This window comes from Polypterus senegalus, chromosome 15 (genome assembly GCF_016835505.1).
Source record: "Polypterus senegalus isolate Bchr_013 chromosome 15, ASM1683550v1, whole genome shotgun sequence".
NCBI classification, from domain to species: domain Eukaryota; kingdom Metazoa; phylum Chordata; class Cladistia; order Polypteriformes; family Polypteridae; genus Polypterus; species Polypterus senegalus.
The window spans coordinates 80,959,793-80,984,836 of NC_053168.1; the positions used below are offsets into that span (position 1 = coordinate 80,959,793).

Here is a 25,044-nt window from a genome sequence, read left to right on the forward strand (position 1 = left end):
CGGCACATTTCACAAGTTTATTAACTATACTGAAATCAGTGTCATTAATATAAATCAGAAAGAGTAATGGTCCAAGGACAGACCCCTGAGGAACTGTTTATGATGACCTCACTCCATGTAGAGCATTCTTCTCTTATCTGCACTTTTTGTCTCCTTCTGGTTATTCGTCTTGAGATCCAGTTTTATAGGTTACCTCTAATGCATGTAGCTAGTTACAGAATTAATCTTTGGTATAAGACTGTGTCAAAGGCTTTTTGCTATGTTGCTGTGTGTGTGTGAGCTTGCACTGCATTTGGTTAATGCTTCACACCTTGCATCTATCTTTGCCTGTAAAAAAGCACTGGCTTCCCAAATAATGGACGGAGGAGGATCGGAACTGCATATAGCAAAGATTAGTGGAGGAATGCTAGGCACAACTCTGCATCACAAATAAGATTTCATTTGGCATGATGTAATAAACAAACTATGAATAGCAAAGCTCAATAAGTGTAATAGTTACAGTATTTAACAAAACGCAAGGAAAGTGAAAAAAAGCAAAATCTAAAAACTTCGCATGATCTTACTGTAAATGGCAGCAGATGGCAGTATAATCCCCCGTTTTTGTTTCTTCCAATAGGACCACAAAATCATAGGAACTTAGTTTCAGTGTTCGCTGTTACCAAGTCGGTATATTTTGGTGTAACAACAATTTGGAATGATTTGTATTGTGTTCCTGCGCCCTGATGATTGTAAAGCGCCTGTTTCAAGTCTACACTTGGTACGATTTCATAAAATACTACAGATCGTTGTCATTGTGATATGTTGATTGATGAGATTTGACAAACATATGTGATGTGTAATAAACAAAACGACAATTAAAAACGAATTTGATGTTAACCTTGGATAGAACGGGCCTGTTATTCACGTGCCTTTAGACAGTAACACTCCCTAGGTGTTGATTTTTATCTTAAGTAAAGTAATAAAATACGATTGAAAAGCGACTGAATTTTCAAATCCTGTGTGCTTCCGCATCGTTTGACAGTTGCTGAGGATGTGTGTTTTACGTTTTCTGCAATGCTGATTTTTGTGAGTTTATTTTTCAGAAGTAACCCTACTACATAAACTTCTTCCGACAAGTAATTGACAGAGTCGCATATGCAGATCGGGTGACTAGGCTGGACATAACTTGAACTCCATTCTCGTTAAATCCAGTCCTGGTCAAACTAGCACAGCACCTGACTTTTAAATTATGAAGTTTGATTGATTGTTTCTCATCGTAATTCAGTTATTTTAGAACATAAGAAATATGACAAAAACAAGAGGAGACCATTCAGTCCATCACTCCCGCTTTTTTAGGTAATTGCTACGCAGTCCTAGTATCTCAATCAGATTCTTCTTAAAGGTTGTCCAGGTTTCTACGTCTTGTTTCTATTTTGTTACTGGTTGATTAGTTAATAGGATTTGCGAGTCTAATGCATTTTTTTTAAAGATTTTAAAACGTATATAGTAGAATAAAAAAAACTGGTTTTGTAAAACAAATACACATATTCATTTTCGTAGCATTAATATAACATTTATTATTTCACTATTTTTAGTGAAATTTATGTAAATCCATCTGTTGTCTCTACCCACTTTGTGTTACTCAAGGTTTTGAGGACTTGCTCTGCGCCATACGATGCAAGACTGGAGGCCAATCAGTTACAAGTCACATTCACACACACCTGAAATCGAATTGACCCATCGTATGTATTATATTATTTTTGCGTGTTTCTCTTTTCATTTATTGTAATTTTTTTTCCTGTAGGGAATCATCTATGCACAGCCACCTGGGATAATTTAATTGTGAGCTTCCCTTACTTCAAAGATGAGTGGCTCCAAACCAGACATCTTGTGGTCTCCACATCACGTGGATCGCTATGTGATTTGTGATTCTGAGCTCAGCTTATATCGCATTGAGTCTGTCGGGAGTTCTGAAGCAAAGGCAGGAGCTCTTAGACTTTCTGAAGAAACTGCAGCAACACTTTTGGCAATTAATTCTGACACACCGTATATGAAATGTGTGGCCTGGTATCCCAAACCAGAACCAGAATGCTTGCTTGCAGTTGGTCAGGCCAACGGCAGAGTTGTGCTTACTAGCCTTGGACAGAGTCATAATTCAAAATGTAAAGATTTAATGGGGAAAGAGTTTGTTCCGAAGCACGCGCGACAGTGTAACACCTTGGCATGGAACCCAGTAGAGAGTAATTGGCTGGCTGCCGGACTGGATAAACACAGAGCAGATTTTTCTGTGTTAATATGGGACATTAGCAGTAAGTTCACCTTAGAAACTTCAGTTACAGCAGAGAAGATCCGACTTTCAGCTGGTGATACAGATAGTAATTTAGTGGTGACCAAACCCCTTTATGAACTGGGTCAAAATGATGCTTGCCTTTCACTTTGTTGGCTACCTAGGGATCAAAAATTGCTGCTTGCGGGAATGCACCGCAATTTAGCTATTTTTGACCTGAGAAACACCAGCCAGAAAATGTTTGTGAACACAAAAGCCATTCAAGGGGTGACTGTTGATCCTCACTTTCATGACCGTGTGGCTTCATTTTTTGAAGGACAAGTGGCAATTTGGGATCTTCGAAAATTTGAAAAGCCAGTGTTGACATTAACTGAGCAACCAAAACCTTTAACCAAGGTTGCGTGGTGCCCTACTAGAACTGGTTTACTAGCTACTTTAACTAGAGATAGCAATGTAATACGATTGTATGATATGCAGCACACACCGACTCCAATCGGGGATGAAACTGAGCCCACTATCATAGAGAGAAGTGTGCAGCCTTGCGAAAACTACCTTGCTTCATTTGCTTGGCATCCGTCAAGCCAAAACCGCATGGTTGTGGTAACACCAAATCGTTCAATGGTAGACTTTACTGTTTTTGAGCGCATCTCGTTTGCCTGGAGTTCCACAACCTCACTCATGTGGGCCTGCGGAAGACATCTGTATGAGTGCACTGAAGAAGCTGGGGTGAGCTCTACAGAGAAGGATATTTCCACCAAAATGAGAGAGAGAGCGCTTTCTCGATATGGTCATGACACTGAGCAAGTCTGGAAGAACCACCTGTTAGCAGGAGGTGATGACCCACAACTCAAGTCCCTCTGGTATACCTTACATTATATCCTTTACATGTATGCGCTGGTGTCATTTAATGTTGAATATTTACACAATAAATACTCTTTAGGTAGGATGGGAAAGAAATCAGTGTTTCAGTGCTTAGGTTACGACTGGTGATTGGAAAATGTGAAATTTCGTCAATATGTATATTACCTTCTGCCTGTGTCTTTTTTCCTTATGTACTCAATAGTCAAAGTTGGACTGAGTCAAATTGTTTTTCTTAGAAATTAGACATTAATATAATTTCTCATACATCAAACAGCTGCTCAAATAATAGATGAACAGACAGATGAATTATAATTTCACATATTAATATAATACCAAGAAAATATTTATTTCAACTAAGAAAAGCATTATGGTTTTTAAGTTAGTATATTAAATGGTTTTGACATTGTTTAATTTACTGTTTAACATGTAAAGGTGTTTTCTGTTTTCAGTGTTGTGTTGAGGGTGTTGTTTTGCAGCATAAAGGTCTGCTTTTGTAAAGTCTAAGGTAAGCAAGCATGTGTAACTTAGACTAAATAGTTGTTTAGCTGAAGAATTACTTTCTTGTGAAGCAAGGACACCTTAAGCTCTTGTAATTAGTTGTAATAGTAATATTGAAACAAACAGAGTGATACTTCTGTAGGAGCATGGATAAGAACAATTGAAATGGTTTACTAACATGACACGATGATTTCAAAGCACATACTCCTCACGTTCAGAATGAGATCACATGTAGAACTTGAAAAGAATATGGTTTTTTTTTTTGGACATTGTTACATTTATCATTTTAATTTTCCTATACGAATAACACTTATGAAACAATATACAGAAGATTTGGAGCAAAAACCTCTTGGGAACAAGCATCCAATTGTCTACTCTGGAATTAAAAACATTGTGAAGGCAGGTTCAGGTAAGAAGTCAATTTAAACATCTCTCTATAAAATGTGTATTTTGCTTTTGTTCCATTATGCATTATGATTCTTTGAGTATCATTTTGTTTTAATGAAGAGTTTCATATCGATCCACCCATTTTCTCAACCTGCTCTTTCCATTTCAGGGTCACAGGGAGCTGAAGCCTACACAGCAGCATTGGGTGCAAGGCAGGTACCAACCCTGAGTGGGACACCAGTCCCTTGCAGGGCACATTCATGCCCATACCCACACTCACCCTCACTCATACTCCACCAGTTTGCAGTAGCCAGTTTACCTGAAATGTTCTTTTTTTCTGATATGGGAAGAAACTAGAGTATCTAGGGAAAAGTCATGTGACTTCGGAAGAACGTGTAGACTTTACAGAAATTATGACTACTTTAGGAACTTAGGAGTTTCAGGACCCTGGAATTCTGAGCCTAAATTACCCATCACTGTGCCTGTTTGTCTAAGGCTTTAGTATAAATAAAATTATAATTGTCATACATGTGTGATTAATATGGATTACTATTATTTTATCACATAGTTCATTTTTCTTTGTATTTTTGAGAATAATCCTCTGCCCTTTGAGCTTAATATACTTTGTTATGGTTTTGAGACCATATTAGTTATAATAGTAAACAAAAGAGAGCAGTAGCTCAACTGGTGTGCTGATGTTTATGTAACAGGCCATGTAACTGAGTGACTGTCATATGTATGTATTGAAATAATCCATGCATATGTATATGTGTTACATACATACTTTTTAAAATATATTTCTAAGATTGTTGAATCTTGTAAGATTGGTAATTCAGCCAAGTCCAACTATAGCATCATAGCACAGGCAAATGAGGGCAATTTCAGCAGGTAGTCTGACTATTTGTCCATTATTTATAACACTGCGTTTACTCAAGGGTGTACTAAGGCCTATGAAAGGGAACAAATCTGAGAAAGAAAATGGGAAGGACTAAAAAGCAGCAGTTGTAGTAAGGTTATGCTATGCTACATCATGAGTATTTTAACTTTAATTTAAAAGCTAAGACTATTAGATCCTCTCTAATATGGCAGTTAGACAATTCATAGTTTGGTGAAGGCTCTGCTTGCAACAGCAGTTATACATGTACAGGAATTAGTCACTCGTAAAGTGGTATATTTGAAGAGCTGCAATAGAATAACAAGTTTTGTAGAAATTGAGAAAATGTTTCTCTGTGCAAAATACAGTATTTTTGTGCATTTTCTTCAACTATCCTTTGTTGGACTAAGGTTGAAAAACTGAGCAGGATTAACAGGTATATTTTAATATTCTCTGGTAGAGACTTTAATTTGAAACTATGAATTTGTGTTTTGATACTTTTGTATTTATGTGCTTGAAAACTACAGTGCATCTGGAAAGTATTCACAGCGTATCACTTTTTCCACATTTTGTTGTTACAGCCTTATTTCAAAATGGATTAATTTTTTTCCTCGGAATTCTACACATAACACCCCATAATGACAACGTGAAAAAAGTTTACTTGAGGTTTTTGCAAATTTATTAAAAATAAAAAAACTGAGAAATCACATGTACATAAGTATTCACAGCCTTTGCTCAATACTTTGTCGATGCACCTTTGGCAGCAATTACAGCCTCAAGTCTTTTTGAATATGATGCCACAAGCTTGGCACACCTATCCTTGGCCAGTTTCACCAATTCCTCTTTGCAGCACCTCTCAAGCTCCATCAGGTTGGATGGGAAGCGTCGGTGCACAGCCATTTTAAGATCTCTCCAGAAATGTTCGATCGGATTGAAGTCTGTGCTCTGGCTGGGCCACTCAAGGACATTCACAGAGTTGTCCTGAAGCCACTCCTTTGATATCTTGGCTCTGTGCTTAGGGTTGTTGTCCTGCTGAAAGATGAACCTTCGCCCCAGTCTGAGGTCAAGAGCCCTCTGAAGCAGATTTTCATCCAGGATGTCTCTGTACATTGCTGTAGTCATGTTTGCCTTTATCCTGACTAGTCTTCCAGTTCCTGCTGCTGAAAAACATCCCCACAGCATGATGCTGCCATCACCATGCTTCACTGTAGGGATAGTATTGGCCTGGTGATGAGCGGTGCCTGGTTTCCTCCAAACGTGACGCCTGGCATTCACACCAAAGAGTTCAATCTTTGTCTTATCAAACTGTCAACTGTGGGACCTTATATAGATAGGTGTGTGCCTTTCCAAATCATGTCCAATCAACTGAATTTACCACAGGTGGACTCCAATTAAGCTGCAGAAACATCTCAAGGATGATCAGGGGAAACAGGATGCACCTGAGCTCAATTTTGAGCTTCATGGCAAAGGCTGTGAATACTTATGTACATGTGCTTTCTCAGTTTTTTATTTTTAATAAATTTGCAAAAAACCTCAAGTAAACTTTTTTCACAATGTCATTATGGGGTGTTGTGTGTAGAATTCTGTGGAAAAAATAAATGAATTTAATCCATTTTGGAATAAGGCTGTAACATAACAAAATGTGGAAAAGGTGATGCGCTGTTAATACTTTCCGGATGCACTGTAAATGCCTACAGCACATTTCCCAACAAGGATAGCATGATTGCTTCATAGTACTTGGATTTAACATTGAGTATATTTGTGTAAAGAACTTTTTGCTAAGACTCCAGTTTCACTGCTGCCCCCCTCCAACCGCTCCCCCAATACCCCACCAGTCCAAAGATGTGCTGTGGGATCAAGCTTTACCTTTAAATTGTCATAGTGTGGTCGTATATGTTGTCGTATTTGCATATGCACTGTACTGGACAGTGGACTATACAGTAGGTACACTGTCCAAGAGATATTACTCTGTTGCATCCACTACTACTCAGAATTCTGCTTCATGTGACTGTGAATTGGACTAAGTGGGTTTAAAAGTAGGGTGATGGATGAAACTCTAAATACAGAACTTGATAATGTTATATTCCAAGCTAAATATGCATTAGAGTATATCTAAGGAAGCCTTGAATTTGTTTAAACACACCTTAAATTTAGTGAAAGGTTCCTTCTGAGATAGAGCAGAGATATATCGTCTTTCAGTTATTTGTGATGATTATGTGGACCATGGAAAAAATTACTGGGAAATAAATCTAAAGCACTAAAAAATTACTGGATAGATGGAGATCATCTGTCTTGAGGAGTCGTTAAGTCAATTAAATTTCAGAAGAAGTTGAAGAATTGCTAATTTTGCTTTGCAAACACATAACTTCAGATGGTAAGAACAAATAATTGCATGAAGAATGAACAAGTTACCAGTTTGATATAACGTTTTGGTTTAATAATATATTAATCTTGTAGTTTATAGTATTTGAAATGTACAGACATGTAAGTATGCACTTCATTGTTTAAACTTTATTGAACAGGTTCAACAGAAAATGCAAGGTGTTGGAATGGATCTGAGCTGAAGGCAGATGTCATTCGCTATCATAATGAAGAAAGGTGTCTTGCCTTGCAACTTTGTGGCTGGATTAAAAAGGGACCAGAAATTCATGTGGAACCATTTCTTCAGTCTCTGGAACAGGAAGGAGAATGGGAGCGTGCAGCTGCTATTGTCCTTTTTAACCTGGATATACGAAGATCAATAGAAATTCTGAACAAGGGAGCAACCTCAGAAAAAGGCTAGAAAGAATCTTTTTTGAATGGGTGATATGAGATATAAACAAATGGCTTAATTAATATGGGGAATTGGGCTGTATAAGAGATTTTCAAATTCACTTAATAGGATCTTAATGTTTCTTCACTTATTACTATTATCTCTTATATATATTTCTCTTCTGGTTCGTCCTGCTTCCTCTTCAGACCTCGTCACATCACCGTCCTATATCTAGCCTGACCGCGTGACCTTTCACTTCGGCAGTGGGGTCATGAGAGAGGAGCGGGGAATGCAGTAGTCCTAAGGAGTAATAGGAATCAAGAAAAGCGGCGTGGGGGTGTATGTGATGCCGCAGGCAGTGTGGGGAAGGGTTTGGAAGAGGAGGAATAGGAATCGAGAAATGCCGTGTGGGGAGGACCAGTTTTGAAGAGGAAGCAGGATGAACCAGATGAGAATATATCTGCCCTATATCTAGCCTGGCCACATGACCTTTCACTTCGGCGGTGACGTGACACCAATGGGGTCATAAGAGAGGAGCGGGGAACGCAGTAGTCCAAAGGAGGAATAGGAATCAATTGGTGTGGGGGTGTATGGGAGGCTGCAGGCAGCATAGGGAAGGGTTTGGATGAGGAAGAATAGGAATCGAGAAATGCTGTGTGGCCGCTGGCAGCGCGGGGAAGGGTTTGCAAGAGGAGGAATAGGAATCGAGAAATGTCATGTGGGCTGCATGTGGGGGACCGGGTTTGAAGAGGAAGCAGGACGAACCAGAAGAGAAATATATTCGCCCTATATCTAGCCTGACCGCGTAACCTTTCACTTCGGCGATGACGTGACTCCAATGGGGTCATGAGAGAGGAGCGGGGAACGCGGTAGTCCGAAGGAGGACTAGGAATCGAGAAAAGCGGCATTGGGGTGTATGGGAGGCCGCAGGCAGCGTGGGGAAGGGTTTGGGAGAGGAGGAATAGGAATCGAGAAATGCTGTGTGGGCTGCGTGTTGGGGGGGCCGGGTTTGAAGAGAAAGCAGGACGAACCAGAAGAGAAATATATGTAAGAGATTATTGAGTGCAAACTGATAGCTATCCAAAATTCTGAAGCAATCTTAATTCCCAGAATCTCTCTCCTTCCTTCCGACACCAATCTCTAAATTTAAACACGCACAATTCCCACTCAGACTCGCCTTCTCCATGACTATCAACAAGTCCCAAGGACAAATGTTTGCAAAGATTTGCGTTAATCTACAACAACCAGTCTTCAGCCACAGTCAGTTGTACGTGGCTTTTTCTAGGTTTAGATCTTTCAATTCATTATCTGTTGTCTCCAGCAAAACACCTATTCACAACTGCGTCTTTCAAGAAGTATTTCTTTCTTCTTGATTTCTGAATTCCTTTCTCACCGTTTTCCATTCCTATTCTTACACCGCCGTATGCTACGACGGGCGTCGGCTAGTACACAATATTACATTTGTAACTAAGCTTGTAGGTTGTAACAGTGTAAAGAAACAAACCCTGCATGTACTGTACTTATAAGGAAGAGAACTAAATCTGCATACTGTATGAATTAAATGACAGATTAATGATCAGCATGGATAACCACATGCATTAGGTCAAGCAAAAAAAAAAAAATCAGCAATACTAGGTTAGGTCCCAATTGATCGTGATGGTTTAATTTACTGCTTGATATATACTAATAGCTTTGCTGCAGTTCTAGTTTAACTATGTACTGTAAAGTTAACTTAAAATGAGAAAAACCCTTCCTAAGTAAAACAAGGAAGGACTTTAATAAGGTTTAACTTAAAATAAAAAGCTTAACTTAAATTGTAATGGTTTTCTCTGGATTTCCATTTTCAAAGTCAAGGATGTGAGATTAAGTCAGGTTGTATTTTAAAACCAATTAAGAATGAGTCAAGAATGCCAAAAATATCCATAAGCTACTAGAAAAATATAAAGACATCCTATTCTGGGTTTGCTAATGCTATTTTAGGATATGTAGTTAAAGACAGCCCATTAAACCTACCAAAGAGGGCACTGCACTATCTTAGGAAACTTGCAGTATAATCAGTGTGTGATGTGGTTTTTCTTTTCTTGGTTAACTGAATGTCAGATACAGAGTAAAACAAGAATACTTTATAGCATTCTTCTATATTTTATTCTTTTTGTCTTTGTACTTAAATACAGTGACAATTCAAAAGTAATAAGCAAGTGTGAATTAGAGCCAAACATCGGCCTCTCACATGATGGCAATATACAGGATATATACAAATGTAAAGTTCTGTTGGAGACACTAAACAAAACAAGGTTTGACAATAAGCTCTTCTATCTCACAGCGGCAAGAGACAGTGTTCAAATCGTGGCTCAGTCAGTGTCTGTGTGGAGTTTGCACATTCTTCTAGTGTCTATGCAAGTTTTTCTCCAGGCAGTGTGGAATTCCTTTCACATCCCAAAGATACATACAGTATGTTTTCCACACTGACCCATAATTAATGTACTTTGTGACAGACTAGCACCTCACCCCGGTTTGGCCCATGCCTTGTGCCCAGCGTTGGTGGGTCTAATGGTTTGATGATTGTTCCGTCTTACTTGGGAGCTGTCAGGCTTGGAATAAAACACGCTTATAGTGGCATGATTGTTGGTTACATTCAAATAAAATACCATTATCACGTGTGATATTTTATAGACAGATTCTTTATTAATCCTGAGGGATTGTCCTATTATTTCAATCATAAAGCTACATAAGTGGAATATTGTACAAATCAGAAAATGTGATAGGTGGCGACTGAAAACCATTTTTAGTTTAAGTGGCAAAATTGACATTTTCATATTTGGTCTGATTTATGTTTCAGCAGAATGAATGTATTAAAAGTTTCCTTTGAAGCTAGACATGAGCCTTTGATTTTGCTGCCAGCCAAAATGTCTGAATTGATGATTGTATGGACAAACTGAGAACTGTCTGTAGTGTGAAGATAGAAATGGAAGTGTGACAGGGAAAGGGAATTTGCCCCAGAGTAGAGTTTCCCAATTCAGGTTTATAGTCCATCCACATTCCAGCAACACTAATCATTTTGTAAACTAAAAAAAAATTAAATACATGCTGATTCATAGATATGCTTTTAAAAATCAAGTGCAGATGGAGGTTTCTTCTGTACCCAATAGAAACATGGTTGCTAAACTTATGAAGTAGATAGTGGCTACTCTGATATGTTATGCAGAAGAGTGTTGTAGTGTATGGTTTCACTTGCTGACTTACTCTTCTTGTTCTGTTTCTTATAATGAGGCAGATGCACTTTGCTACCCCCAAGACTCAAACTTTCCTCCAGAACAGCTGGCATACTTCTTTATTGGTAACTTTAAATCCTACAAGCTTTTCATGTAGTAGTATTATTAGCTACGCATACAGGTAATAAAATACTGTTAAGTTTTAAAATATTATCTCTTGCCCTTCGTGTATTCTCAGCATTCCTCCTGCACATTTCCTCAGTTTCCTCTTGTGTCTCAACCTTTCTTGCTTGGCACTTCCTCTCTCAATCTTGTTCCCATAAAGCCTGCTTCTCAGACACCTTTTTGACTACCACCAATAGGAGAAAACATCCCTTGTATTCTTGCTAATACTTTCCATCTTTGAATGCAACTTGATTTTTTCACCTCGTTAGTATTTAGTAGGGCTGTCAGACCGAACATAATTCAGATTTGAATCTATATAAAAAAATTCTTAATCAAAGGCAAACACTAACATTTCTCTTTCGTGTCACTCCAGACACGCTGTGCTGCAGTACTTTTGTGTTTTTTTTATATCACTACCACAATCAGTGTTTTTACAATTTTTAATGGTTCGTTTGCACAGATTTATATGCCGCACTTGTCTGCTGTTGGGTTAACAAATGTACTAGCAATACATTTTAAACAGCATTTTCAGTGTCAGGAAAGCATATTTAGCTAACTCAACCAACAATTGTCTTTTCAAGGCTGTTTGCTTCACACAATTTCCAAAACAAAGGTGAAATGAAAAATTAAGGTTGCGTGTGTTATATTTATGCTGAATCTGTAAAAGAATTCCATTTAGTTTAAAACTGTATGTTAATTGACTACCGTTACAGCACTGTGCAAACTTATCAAATTGGCCAGTTCGTGATGTATCTTCAATAAGCTGCTTATTATTGTTTTTTAGCCATAGCCTCAGCTTCTTATGATTCCTTTTAAAATTTTGCTGTGTATTTTTATTTTATTTTTTTTTACTTGGCAGCAAAATGTTATAGTTGCTGTTAATGGAAGTATATGCCAAATAAAAAAATATAATGAGGAGGGAATACTTAAAGATCATTTCAATGCAACATTTAGTTCATTTCAGTAACTGCTCATTTGTATTGTGAAAAGACTCAATGCTCCATGACTTGTATAAAATATGGATAGGCACAGACTTCCTGGCTTTTGCACAAGCAGAAAGGTACACAGTGTGTCAGGGGGCTGGAGGAAGGGCAGGGTGCAGAGGACTATAGTAACAAGTGTGTTTGACTTGTTTAAGGAACTGTGAGTGATTTTATATCAGTTTCATATATGAATTGCAGGCATATGAAGTGTCCCAGTTCCCTGTTTGAACAGGTCGCTTTCCATGCATAGAAAATCATTTTTTGTGGAGGAGCATCAGTCATACGTGCTCCATGTGATACATCATGAGCAAAAAAAGCAAAAATAATACCAACGAAGCATACAGAGGCACGTTAAATACAAGCATACATGTAGAAGCACTGGGATCTTTTAACCTACATTTGAATAATTTTAGATGTACTTGTTTTTAATATGAGTATTCAAACCAGAATTTAGGTATAATTTGACAGCTGTAGTGTGTAGCAACTCAACACCACTCAGTAAATTATTTGCTTTGCTCTCATTGAAATGCTCCATTTTAACTCTTTTTTGCAAAAAATAAAAGTCACAATCAGGCATCCCAAAAGTATCTTGTCATCATTCATATCACTTAGCCACCAAAACCAAACTGACCAATCCGATTGCTCAGAGGGACTGGACACACAGACACACACACACACACAGTAATGTTTTATTATATGGTAAATAGATACAGTTCAGAAACCTGTGAGCAGAACTCCATTATATTTGTGTGTGTTTTTTCCCCACAATTATTTCAATCAGTAAACATTTCACTGTTAACAGACATCATGGTGCTTTCTCTTTTCCAATCAGTGCTGCAACTTAGGTTTCCAACCCAGGTACTAGCCAGGATTGAGGTTTCATTTCACATATTGAAAGTTGTTTAAAAATGGAGGAACACATGCATGACAAACTATACTACTAAAATGTTACAGAAAATGAAAAAGAACAGTCAATAGGTTCCTGTCACGTAGTTTTTGAAATGCTCTTTAAATAAGATATTTCAGACAAGCCTGCCTTTGTATAGAAGTTTGCAGTCAGACAGTCCGTTCTATGCTCATTTCCAAATACTGCTACATAGTTAACATCCTTCTTTGAATTGTGTCCTTAGCTTAGCGGTCTCTGACCCTTTTCCAAGATGCTTTTACACAACTGAATGACATAGCTCATGTTGAAAAGTGGAACTGCTAAAGTGTGTTAGGAGATTTACATCCTTCCAATGTACTCCTTGGTCATGTTACCCCAGAAACAACTCAACACCACAAGAAAGGTTTACTGAAATGTGGGGCTGTGAAAGTTTTTTGACATCGCTGCTTAAAAACAGTGAAATTTGAGGGTGGTACAGGGTGGTGATTGGTAGCTGTGAGGGTATAAATTAAATTTAATCTGTGCATTGTATTATTATGAAACTGGAAATATTTGTTGACAGTTTTAAGTAATTTAACTCGGCATATTGAGCTCTATTTAATCTAAAAATTCTAGTTTTACTCACGTAAAGCATTTAAAGTTTTACAAATGCATCTCTTTATTTTTTGCAGGGGATCTTAATCTTAGTGTCGTAGCAATGGCTTTATCCGGTTACACTGATGAGACAAATTCTCTTTGGAGAGAAATGTGCAGTACTTCAAGATTACAGTTAAAAAATCCTTATCTGTCTGTGATGTTTGCTTTTCTCACAAGTGAACGAGGTTCTTATGATGCTGTACTGGTATGTTGCTTTTTAACTAATGTAAAGTTATTTTGCAATTTAAAGAATTGAATATATAATGTGTAATAAAACCAATCTCCCTTTTGCATACAGTATGAAAGCCGTGTTGCTGTAAGAGATAGAGTGGCCTTTGCTTGTATGTTTCTCAGTGATTCTCAGGTAAGTTTCTGGATAAATAAAAAAAAAAAGTATCTGTCCAATTTTTCAAACAAACAAAAGTTTTAGTTTTTAGGTAATCAATGTTTTTAGACTGTGCATGTCATATTCGTGACTTCCTTTCAGTTAAAATACAGTATATTAAAAAAGCACTATATTTCACATCTCACTCATATTATCTAGCATCTACATTTTGCTTCAGATAGTACAAATTAAGATGTGAAAGAAAACTTAGTGTTGGGTGGCTGAACATATCTGCAAAGCCCAAATAAACATGTCTTAAAAAGTTTAGATGCAAAGCATTCATTACAGGATGGATGCTCTACACATCTAGGGCAATATTTCCGTATTAAATGACAAAATATTTTAATAAGAAGAAAAAGTATTTTCCACTAATAGAAATTAAAATAAAGCAATAATAATGATTACTGCTGTTTTGAAAGATTTATAAATATGGCGAAATATAGTTAGTAAAATTGTCTTAAAAGTAGTCCTTCTTCCAGCTTTAATATAAAGAAGGCAAAAATCCATCCAGGTTAGTGAGCAGTAATTCTGCTTGCTGTGCTCACTACCATTATTTTCTATGTTCACAATGTATTTATTATTAGTTTAAATATTTATTGCATTAAAAGTTACAAATAATTGGTGCTTGAATCACTCACTGCCAGAGTGGAGTTTATGCTTTCTCCCCATATCTGCATAATTCTTTCCTCCAGGTGCTGTGGTTTTCTGGTTATGTATAAAAAATGAGTGTGTTGGATTTATTGGAGACTTTTTAAACTAGAATTGTGTGAGTGAGTATCTGCGTTATTGGGTCCTGAAGTGGACCGGTGCCCTGTCCAGATTTGGTTCCTTTCTTTGATTTTTTTTTCCTGCTCATTTTCATTTTCATTTGTATAGAAAGTTAAAATTACAATGCATTTATTTAAAAGTATTATGTTCTTACAAATGTCTATTTTGACTGGTAAAACTTATTTTAAGTTAGTTAATTATTCTTTCTGAGGCTGCTTGCAAACTTCCAGTGGTATTGACTTGTGTTCTAGTGTAGTAAATTACATCTCATTTTTAAATTTGACTGTTTTAGCTACCACGGTACATTGACAAGTTGACTAGTGAAATGAAGGATGCTGGGAATCTTGAAGGAATACTTCTTACAGGCCTAACAAAAGATGGAGTTGATCTTATGGAGAGTTATGTTGACAGGACTGGTGATGTGCAGACTGCAAGTTTCTGTATGCTTAAGGTAAAGTAGTTCCACATATTCTTTTGCCATTGCAGGAAGTATTTATTCAGAATCATGAGCAGTAGCTAAACAAGGCGCTACATACAATTGTTTTATAATACACATTTAAAAAGAAAAAAAATCATTTTTTGGCAGGTGTATTTAAAACGGAGACAATGAATTTGAATGAATGACTCATGCATTCAATTTTGTTCCCTTTTCAAGGGTTCCACAGGAGAGGTTGTTAAAGACCCAAGAGTCCAGTGCTGGATTGAAAACTATCGCAATTTGTTAGATGCTTGGAGATTTTGGCACAAGAGAGCAGAGTTTGATATCCATCGGAGCAAACTGGACCCTAGTTCTAAACCCCTAGCACAAGTAAGTAAAGAAATGTATACAATTGCATCTGTTCTGAATAACTACAGAATGCATACGGTACAAATCTTAGCAACCACAACTTATGGTGGCACAGCAGGCTGTGAAAGGAAAAGTCCTGAGATATATTAGGGTTGCCAATTGACTGACTTGAATATACACAAGAAGGAATTGTCTGTCACGATTAATGCAGTCAACAACAACTAACATTCTCCCGGCAGCATTTGCCTAGATGGAAACTTTTTCAAGATGCATTAACTAATTGATGTAGATCAAACATTGTCCTGAACATTAAAGCACAGTAATGAAAGGAGTGTTTGTGTTATTTTATGATTCCCTTTCTTTCTTATACCATATTAAGAAACTTTCTTAGTGCCACATCCATAACATATCCTGCGTTTGCTCATTCCTCTCCTTTTCCAATGCTGAGAAACTTGTCCATGCTTTTATCACATCCCATATTAATCACTGTAACTTCCTATTGGCAGGTGCCACTTGTAGTCTTCTGTCACAGGTCCAGTTGATTCAAAATTCTACTGCAAGAGCCTTTACACGGACCAGCAACAGTGAACACATAACACCCGTCCTGTTTCGCCTTTACTGGCTCCATGTGTATTACAGGATTGAATATAAAACTCTATTAATAACCCACAAAGCTTTAAATGGCCTTGCACTAGACTGTATCAGTGACCTTCTCCATCACTATGCTCTGTTCACCCACTGAGGTGCACAAATTCTTGCAATCTTCATGTGCTCCACCCACTAACCTGCACTCTATAGGTGACAGAGGTCCATAGCCCCCAGACTTTGGAATGACCTCCCTAAACTAATTAGATCAGCTAACTCAAGTCATTCTTTTAAAAAAACAACTTCAATCTCATCTGTTCAGGAAGGTGTTTAACTTGACCTCTCTGTTCAGATACTCAGGATAATGCGTTTGTGTGTTTTATATTATAAATTATGTTATTTGTTCAGGCTTTTCTTCTTGTTTTGCTTTTAGTATTTTACTCTTGTTTATTTTCTTTTATTCTATTTAATGGTTTGTATATTCTTATATTATTTGTATATTCTGAATGTATCAGTTTTAGTGTTCTATGCAGATATTATTTATATCCAGTGTTATATAGGATGTCCATAAAGTCTGTGTGCAATTTAAAATAGTTGTAACTTTGTATGTATATGTAATAGAAAGAATGCGTAAAAAGGATTAGAAAGCTTGATGTATCTGTTTTTTTGTTTTTAGAAGTTTTATTTTTGCCGTATTTGGGGAACTGAAAATCCACATGAATCTGTTGAACATGAAAGAGATTCTCCCAAAGTTAAAAAAAATTGAATCATAGGGCCTTTCTTTTTTGAAGGGAGTGTTGTTAATGCTGATAGCTATTTAGAAATGCTGCAAAATTACTTTAGTCCTCAACTTGAACAATTAGGACTGACAGAGAATACAGTGTTTCAACAAGATGGTGCTCCTTGTCACTTTGCTTTGCATGTTAGACAGTTTCTCCATGAGACATTCCCTAACAGATGGATTGGAAGAGGGGGACCATTTTCTTGGCCTCCACGTTCACCAGATTTGACTCCATTGGATTTCTTTTTATAGGGACATGTGAAAACTAATGTTTATTCAACCAAAGCTTGATCTTTAGAAGACTTGCAAGCTAGGATAACTGATGTGATTGTTGGTATTACTGAAAATCAGCTTGAAAATATTTTCGGAGAGCTACAGAATCGTATTACCGTTTGTATTAGTAATGATGGTGGACATGTTGAAAATTAACAAGAACAATAAAAAATGTAAGTGTTGTCTTCTTTCTAATCCTTTTTACAGATTATTTCTATCACATACAGTACAGGCCCAAAGTTTGGACACACCTCCTCATTCAATGTGTTTTCTTTATTTTCATGACCATTTACAGCACTCCATCACTCTCCTTCTTGGTCAAATACCCCTTACACAGCCTGGAGGTTTGTTTGGGGTCATTGTCCTGTTGAAAAATAAATGATCATCCAACTAACCTGACTTCTGCACAACACAACTGCCGGTCCCAACCCCATTGATAAAGCAAGAAATTCCACTAAATAACCCTGATAAGGCACACCTGTGAAGTGAAAACCATTTCAGGAGACTACCTGTTGAAGCTCATCGAGAGAATGCCAAGAGAGAGTAAAAAAGTAATCAGAGCAAAGAGTGGCTATTTTGAAGAAACTAGAATATAAAACATGTTTTCAGTTATTTCACCTTTTTTTGTTAAGTACATAACTCCATAGTTTTGATGCCTTCAGTGAGAATCTACCAATGTAAATGGTCATGAAAATAAAGAAAACACATTGAATGAGGAGGTGTGTCCAAACTTTTGGCCTGTACTGTATACTTACAAAGTTACAACTATTTTAAATTGCACACGGACTTTATGGACACCCTGTGTATACCTTGCTGTTTCTTCTGAGACTCTGTGAAGTGCTTTGAGTATGGGAAAGGTGCTATATAAATAAAAAGTATCATTATTATTATTTTCGTGTAGTATTTATTGTGTGCATGTGTGTGTATGTTTATATAAAAGTCCTACATATATGTACTGCATTTATTCTGTATATGCCTATATTTGTAAAGAAAGCTGTCGATTTTTGTTTTTTAGGTATTTGTAAGCTGTAATTTTTGTGGGAAATCCATCTCCTATAGTTGCTCAGCCATGCCACATCAGTGACGTGACTTTAGTCAATATGGAGTTACTGGTTCTCCAACTAAATCAAAAGTGACAAGTTGCCCAGGGTGTCGCAAGCCCCTTCCACGATGTGCTCTGTGTCTCATGAACATGGGGACACCCGTTTCCAGCTGTCCAGGTAATGTTTTCCTTTGTGTACTCTAATAATGTAATTTATTGAGGCTGATAGTTTGTTACCATTTTAATAAGGAAACAAGCTGTGGATCTACTGTATTGATAAAGTTATGAAAATGAAATGAAATTACATTGAAATGTAATTGTCAAATTGTTTCCCTCCCACACAAGTAAGATTCTTTCAGTTGTGATTTTTAAAGTGGGAGACCATATGCAATTTCATATTTCTTTAACATGTTTTAAAAAAACAAGTTAGCGCCTGTTTCTTGATATACCTAATTTTGCTCTTTTAGTTCTGTCTGTAAGCTAAACATAGTGTAGTAAGAATGTATCTAAACATCAAAAGTATATACCGCTTCATGTTAACAAGTGAAAAAATGTATACTTATAATAAAATAAGTATAAGTACAATCTGATTAAATACAACACAGTTAGGCTGTATGAGACTTTTACATTGTAGAGGTGCTTCATCAGGATGGCAATCCACATGAACCTGGCCTGGCCAGTACTTGGGTATGAAATCATCTAGGAAAAAACTTGAGTTGCTACTTAAAAAGATGTTGGTGAGGCTATCAGGGGTCACTTACCCTGTGATCAGTGTGATGATCCTAATGCCCCAATGCAGCTCAGTTACTGTACTGTAAAAATTGGTGCTGTCCTTCAGATGAGATGTAAACCTGAGGTCTGGATTGTCTGTGGTCATAAAAGATCCCTGGACATTTTTCGAAAAGACAATGATGTTTTCCGATATCCTGGATAAATTGCTCTCCTCAGCCAGGTCATTCTGGGCCCCTAATCATGCCCTATCCCTTACTGACTCACCCCTTCACCACCTAGTAGCTAATGTGTGGTGAGCTTACTGGCGCAAGAATGGCTGCCATCACATCAACCAGGTGGATGATACACGTTGGTGATGATTGAAGTTGTTCCCCACTGTCTATGCAAAACATTTGGATTAAGTTAGAAAAGTGCTACGTAAATGTAATTAATTATTGTTATTATTATATTGCATGTAAAATAAAATGGCCAGTACGTGTGGAAGTACTAAGGTAAATGTGGGAAAAAAATCATGTGCTCCCACGTATATATGGTTCCCAGTTTAACAAAGCAGCTAATATGACAACCTTTTTAGGGGTTTGCATAAAATACTTTGTAGGCCAGATTATGTACAATTGTGGCTGGAGATCAAGATCCAAGTAACGATGAAAGAATGCTAATAGCTACAACACATTTGCCAGGAACATCTGTGATGAAGATGGCTCAAGTTGTTTAACAAGGATCAATGTCCTAACAAGATGCTGATGTGGAATTCTGAGTGAAGGATTTCATCAACAGTAAAATGGCTGTTTAAATAGTAACTAGTTATTCATTGTCAGTAGTATTTGCTTCATATTGTATCTTTGGTGAGACCACATTTTCTGCGAGCAGTACAAAGAATATTCTACAGTAGTTAAGTATGAACAGACACTGAAAAACACCTGGCTGCATTGGTGGATAAAGGAGTACTAGGCTAACACCACCTCAGTAGTAGTAGTAGTAAGCAAAATATACAAGACTTTAATATCACTCTCTAGAACCGTGATAAATAAAGAATTCATGACAATACATTGCATGACAGCTGATGGCGCTATACCAGCAGTTAACCTGACACAGACAGACGCAGGAGGCACACTTATAAAAACACAAATGTTTGTATTTTTTATTCGATTGTGTGGAACGTCTTCCCCGTTCCCATGACCACACGACACACCACAATTCTTGCTCCTCTTCTCTCCGTCTCCACCACTCTTCTCTGGCAATCTTCGTCCACTACCACCTGACTCTGGCTCCCGGAATAGTGTCTGCTGGTCCCTTATATAGGTCACCTGGAAGTGCTCTAGGTGCTTGTTGACCTACTTCTGGCTGCACTTCCGGGTGTGGTGGAAGAACCGCCCATAAGGGCTCAGGAATAACTGCAGCACACCCTGGCGGCGGCGCACTCGGATTCCAAATGGGCTGTAACGAACTCCAATTCCCTTGAAGCCCTGTGAGAGTCCGAGGTATCACTGCCCTCCAAGGGGGCTGTCATCTAGCGTTCTGGGGGAGGTGATGCTCTGTCCACACTTGCTCCCCCGGTCTTTCCAAGGTAGAGGTGTCCTGGCCAGGCAAGGGCCCCGGCCATCCATGACAATGGCTTAATGATATTTAATAGAAAACACAAATTAGCTTTCTTGATGTACTTCTTACTTGTTTTAAGTTATACTCTTCAGATAGAAAGTACACAAAATGCTCTTTGTTCACTATTCAGTGAGGGTAATAAGACATGATATGATCATCTTATTTTTCTGCTATCTTCTGAGGGCAGTAGGGCAGAGAAAAAGCTAGCTGGTGCATTTTGTGTTTTCAAGTGTAGCTGTTGTGGAAAGTCAACTTGGGATGCCTGTGCTCTTGTGCTGACTTCTCATATGATCATCCCTCACTGTTACGTATTTTCCATTGGTCATGTAGATCCTTAAGCATCAGTTTAACTCCTCCATTCACTTCTTTTCCTCTGTTATTTATTTATCTATATATAGAGATAATAAAGGAAAAAACAGGTGAAGTTTATTTCCTCCCTTAAAAATTAGAAAGTTGTGTAAACACACTTTGAATTTTTCCTTTTTATTGCGGATTGTTGTAATCTGAAATTATGTAACAGTTGTCAGTCATTTAAAGTATTAAATCAATAAAAATGTATAAATAATAAGTGAGGCAATACGGTGGCTTAGTTGGTAGTTCTGCTGCCTTAGAGATCCAGGCTCAAATGCTGGGCTGTGGAGTCTGCACATTCTCCTTTTCACCCAGTGTTTCACTTTCCTTCCTCAACTCTAATTTGTGCATATAAGAAAAGAAATGGGCTCTATTCAATAAGGATGCGCACAACAAGGCGAGCTTCAAAAGGGCGACCTCAATTGGACGCGGCATTGCACATAATCTACACCTTAAAGTGTAACACAACAATGAGTAAGAGCAGAAAACAACAAAATATAGAGAGCTTTAGAAATAGTTTGTTAGAAGTTCATGCATTAATTAATTGGATATTTTAATATTCTTGCTTTCGCCTTTTTATACGTTCAATCATTGCCTTTATCTAATAAATTTTCTTCACAAATTTGTTCCAGAAATAGTTTATTAGAAGTTCATGCATTAATTATTTTGGATGTTTTTATATTCTTGCTTTCGCCTTTTTATACGTTCAACCATTGCCTTTATCTAATAAATTTTCTGTAATAATTTTGTTGCGTTTGCCATTATTCGCTGCGCCCAATTGAGGTCGCCCTTTTGAAGCTCGCCTTTATTTACGCGCCCTTATTGAAGGATACCAAAGAAATGGCACCTTAGCCAGAGAAGGATCATGTCATGTGCTGCTGGGCTGGGCTTCCTTCTATGAGACCCTGAACTGGATTAGGCAGGTTGGGTAATGAATGGATGTATAGACTATAGATTATGTGCAATATGAATTTCTAACCATGAATTAAATTTAATGTTTTAGATTAATATTAACTTAAAGCTTAAAAATGGTCATGTGCAAGAAGTAGCTGCACATATTGCAACAACATGCTTTATTTTAACAGTTGATTAATTTTATGGTATACAGTAGCCTGAAGGTCTACTGCCAAACATTATTATCTAGTCTTTCATTCTGCCAAAGTTTTAATGCTTTAGCAGCCTCAGTGTTAAAATTATGAATGCAAAAATGCACATCACACAGGCAAGATAAGATCTCTATTTGTAATATATTTCTTATTATACAATTTGATTGCTTGGAAAAAGTACTTTTTTTTTTTTTTTTACTTCTGCACTTTCGAAAAGAGTGAACCATGAAGCACAACAACTGAAATCTACATGGTTGCCATTTTTAGTAATGATTTTAATGGGTGTTTGAATTTTTTTTCTTTCAATAAGGGACAGCAAAGTCCGATGAAAAGGTTGATCTCAGTAAAGACAAGAAATTGGCCGAGTTTAATAACTGGTTCACCTGGTGCCATAACTGTCGACATGGAGGCCATGCGGGGCATATGCTCAGTTGGTTCAGGTATGGAAATAAGCCGTTTTTTTATTTACAGTGTAATGCATGTGTAGCAAAACTCAAAAACTATGAGAAGTTACACTTGAATCTATACTAAGCAGTTTGATTCTCAGAGACTTAAACAGATGTCACTAAGATGGACTGTAAAACTTAGTTACCAGGTTAACAGTGTTTCAAACTAATCAGACAATAGTTAGTCCGGCTACAGAGTTAATAGCCATGGCAATGCTCACTAAAATGGAGTGAAAGATGAAAGTTTGACTCAAGTTTCAGCGCATATGGTGCCACTGAATGCAAATATCCCAGGTCAAGGGGAGTTTTTCAGTAAATTTGTAATTGAAAGGAGGCTTCTGTTGTGTTTAGATTTAAACCTTAGTTATTTTTGCTTGTTTTGATGCAGCCATTGTCCTAATTCAACAGATTTAAAAAATAAAGCACATTTGTATTGTTTTTGTTTTTAGAGATCACACTGAGTGCCCAGTGTCTGCCTGTAATTGCAAGTGTATGCAGCTGGATACTACCGGCAGCTTAACTCCGTCAGATACGGCCCAGTAGAAGTACATGATAAACACAGAAGGAAAAACAAATCAAACAATTGAAATGTTTGGATTCTCTTTGAAAGACTGGTGCTCTGAAATGAAGATGAAAGTGCCTTACATGTTTCCATTTATTAAAGCTGAAGGTTTCCTTTTCAGAAGAGCCATCCCTAAATAAAAATGATCATCTTAAATTCTGCCAAGGAAAACATAAGACTAAGCATCATTGAAGGGACAGAAAATAAGGAGCATCAAGAACAGCTTTTCATTAAAAGTCCAGTAAAATTGTTTTCCTTTGGAGGTGCTTTTACTATAATCAATGTTAGATTTATAATGGCACAGACTGTTTCTTACTGTGTAAAGCTGTGTTATTTTGTAAATAGGTGTACAACTGTTTGTAAAAGATACATATTTAAAATAAAAATGGACTTTTTGTCCATGAAACAAGCATTTTGTTGTTCTCAAAACAGTTTAAAACTCTTTACTAGTAGGTTTTTTTTAAAATTATGAGCAGAAAACTTTTGGATAATAAAGGAAAAGTGAAATAAAAGTTATATAATAAAGTGGTGAAAAGACATCTGTGAATGGAGGGATATTTTTTGATCATGTATCAAGATGCATGTGTGTTATAAAAATGATAATGTAACATTTATTTTTAAAAAAGCTTTTTTTCTTTACTTCAGATCGATCATTTACCACACATTTGTGTATCATGTATAACCTGTTGGCAATTCTAATTTGGTCCTAGTTTGTGTGTATTTGCCCTAAGATGGTCCTGCGCCCAGTGATTGCTGAGATAGGTTCCCGCTCTCCCACAACTATGCCTTGGATATGCAGGAACATAAAATGAATGAATGGATGGATGGACTGACCAACTGAATATAAAATCGTGATCATCATCAAATGATAAACTACAAAATTTTATTTACTAGTCCACTTTAATAAAAGGATAAGTGTCAATGTGCCCATCCGGTTGCTATGTCTGTGTCATTCCAAAAGATGGTGCATTACAAACATTTTTAGTAATAAAATGCATTGCGTTTGTCATTCCAATAGATGGCGTATGACAAACATTAACACTGTTTTTACAAATCCCATACCAAATGTTGCATAACAGAGACATCTGCACTGCATGGAGCACTGCAAACTTTAACAGTGATGTCTACGTTAATTAATTGGATTTCTGCCCATCTTAGATGGATAACACAACTAATAGTTTATAAAGTTAAATAGCACTATTTGTACATTTCCACTTATCATACTTTAAAAATGCATTAGAATGACAAAAATGTCTAACCTTGCATATCTAGAGTACAGCTGTAGTAAGTTGAGAGTTTTAATGGAAATGATTTAAAAGGTAGAAAAATGTAGATAAAATACATTTTCTGAAAATGTTTTTTACAGGGTTGCATGTGACAGGGTTGCATGTGACATGGCAGTCCAGCACCAGGCCAATTTCCTGAACCGATGTACTAGCCCACCACTTAATATTAGAACAGCAGTTAATGGCTTAATAATTGCTTCATTTTCTCAACCCACTGCTGCATTTATATGATATGGGAATCAAATTTGGGAATATATCATTGTGCTGTTGCACCTTCACAGCTCACTGTGTTCATGTGAATTTCTATTTGACCTCTTTGTAATGTGACGTTACTGTTGATTTGCTGCTTAGTGTACATAAAAGGCAATTCTGGATTAGCTTCTATGTACAGAATACACAGGTACTGTATTTATACAGTTTTCATTTGATGAAAGAAGAATTTTAGCAGCTTGAACAGGCTGAAAATTGAAGTAAAATATTAACAAATTTCCATATTTTACAATCTGAATCACAAAAACACCACTGTAAAGAAACACATGCAGATTTGGTGAAAAACAGGCGGTATATCTGAAATGTGTACATCTGTAACTTTGGGAGAGGGGTCACAATCGGATCTGCAACTTTTTTGTGGCACCAAATCCAAATGCCATCCACCTTAATAAAAGGACAAGTGTCTGCTTGTGTTGTTCCTCTGGTTGCTATGCCTCTGCTGTTCAACAGACGAGCATCACAAACATTAGCACTGCTTTTACAAATCCTCTACGAAATGGTATGTATCAGAAACACTGCACTACAAATATTAATGCTGAGGTTCACGTTGA

The 25,044-nt window shown here is 37.1% G+C and overlaps 1 protein-coding gene across 1 annotated transcript; it reads left to right on the forward strand.

Annotated features, from left to right (window-relative positions):
- The first annotated feature begins 676 nt into the window (after nt 1-676).
- On the forward strand, nt 677-23,346 carry mios (missing oocyte, meiosis regulator, homolog (Drosophila)). Its single transcript, XM_039736718.1, has 11 exons — nt 677-757; nt 1,784-3,140; nt 3,936-4,034; nt 7,409-7,663; nt 13,556-13,725; nt 13,819-13,884; nt 14,966-15,124; nt 15,329-15,481; nt 18,115-18,319; nt 22,240-22,369; nt 22,825-23,346. The coding sequence occupies exons 2-9, from the start codon at nt 1,844-1,846 to the stop codon at nt 18,181-18,183; spliced, it is 2,268 nt and encodes a 755-aa protein (XP_039592652.1). The 5' UTR covers nt 677-757; nt 1,784-1,843; the 3' UTR covers nt 18,184-18,319; nt 22,240-22,369; nt 22,825-23,346.
- Nucleotides 23,347-25,044: the final 1,698 nt, after the last annotated feature.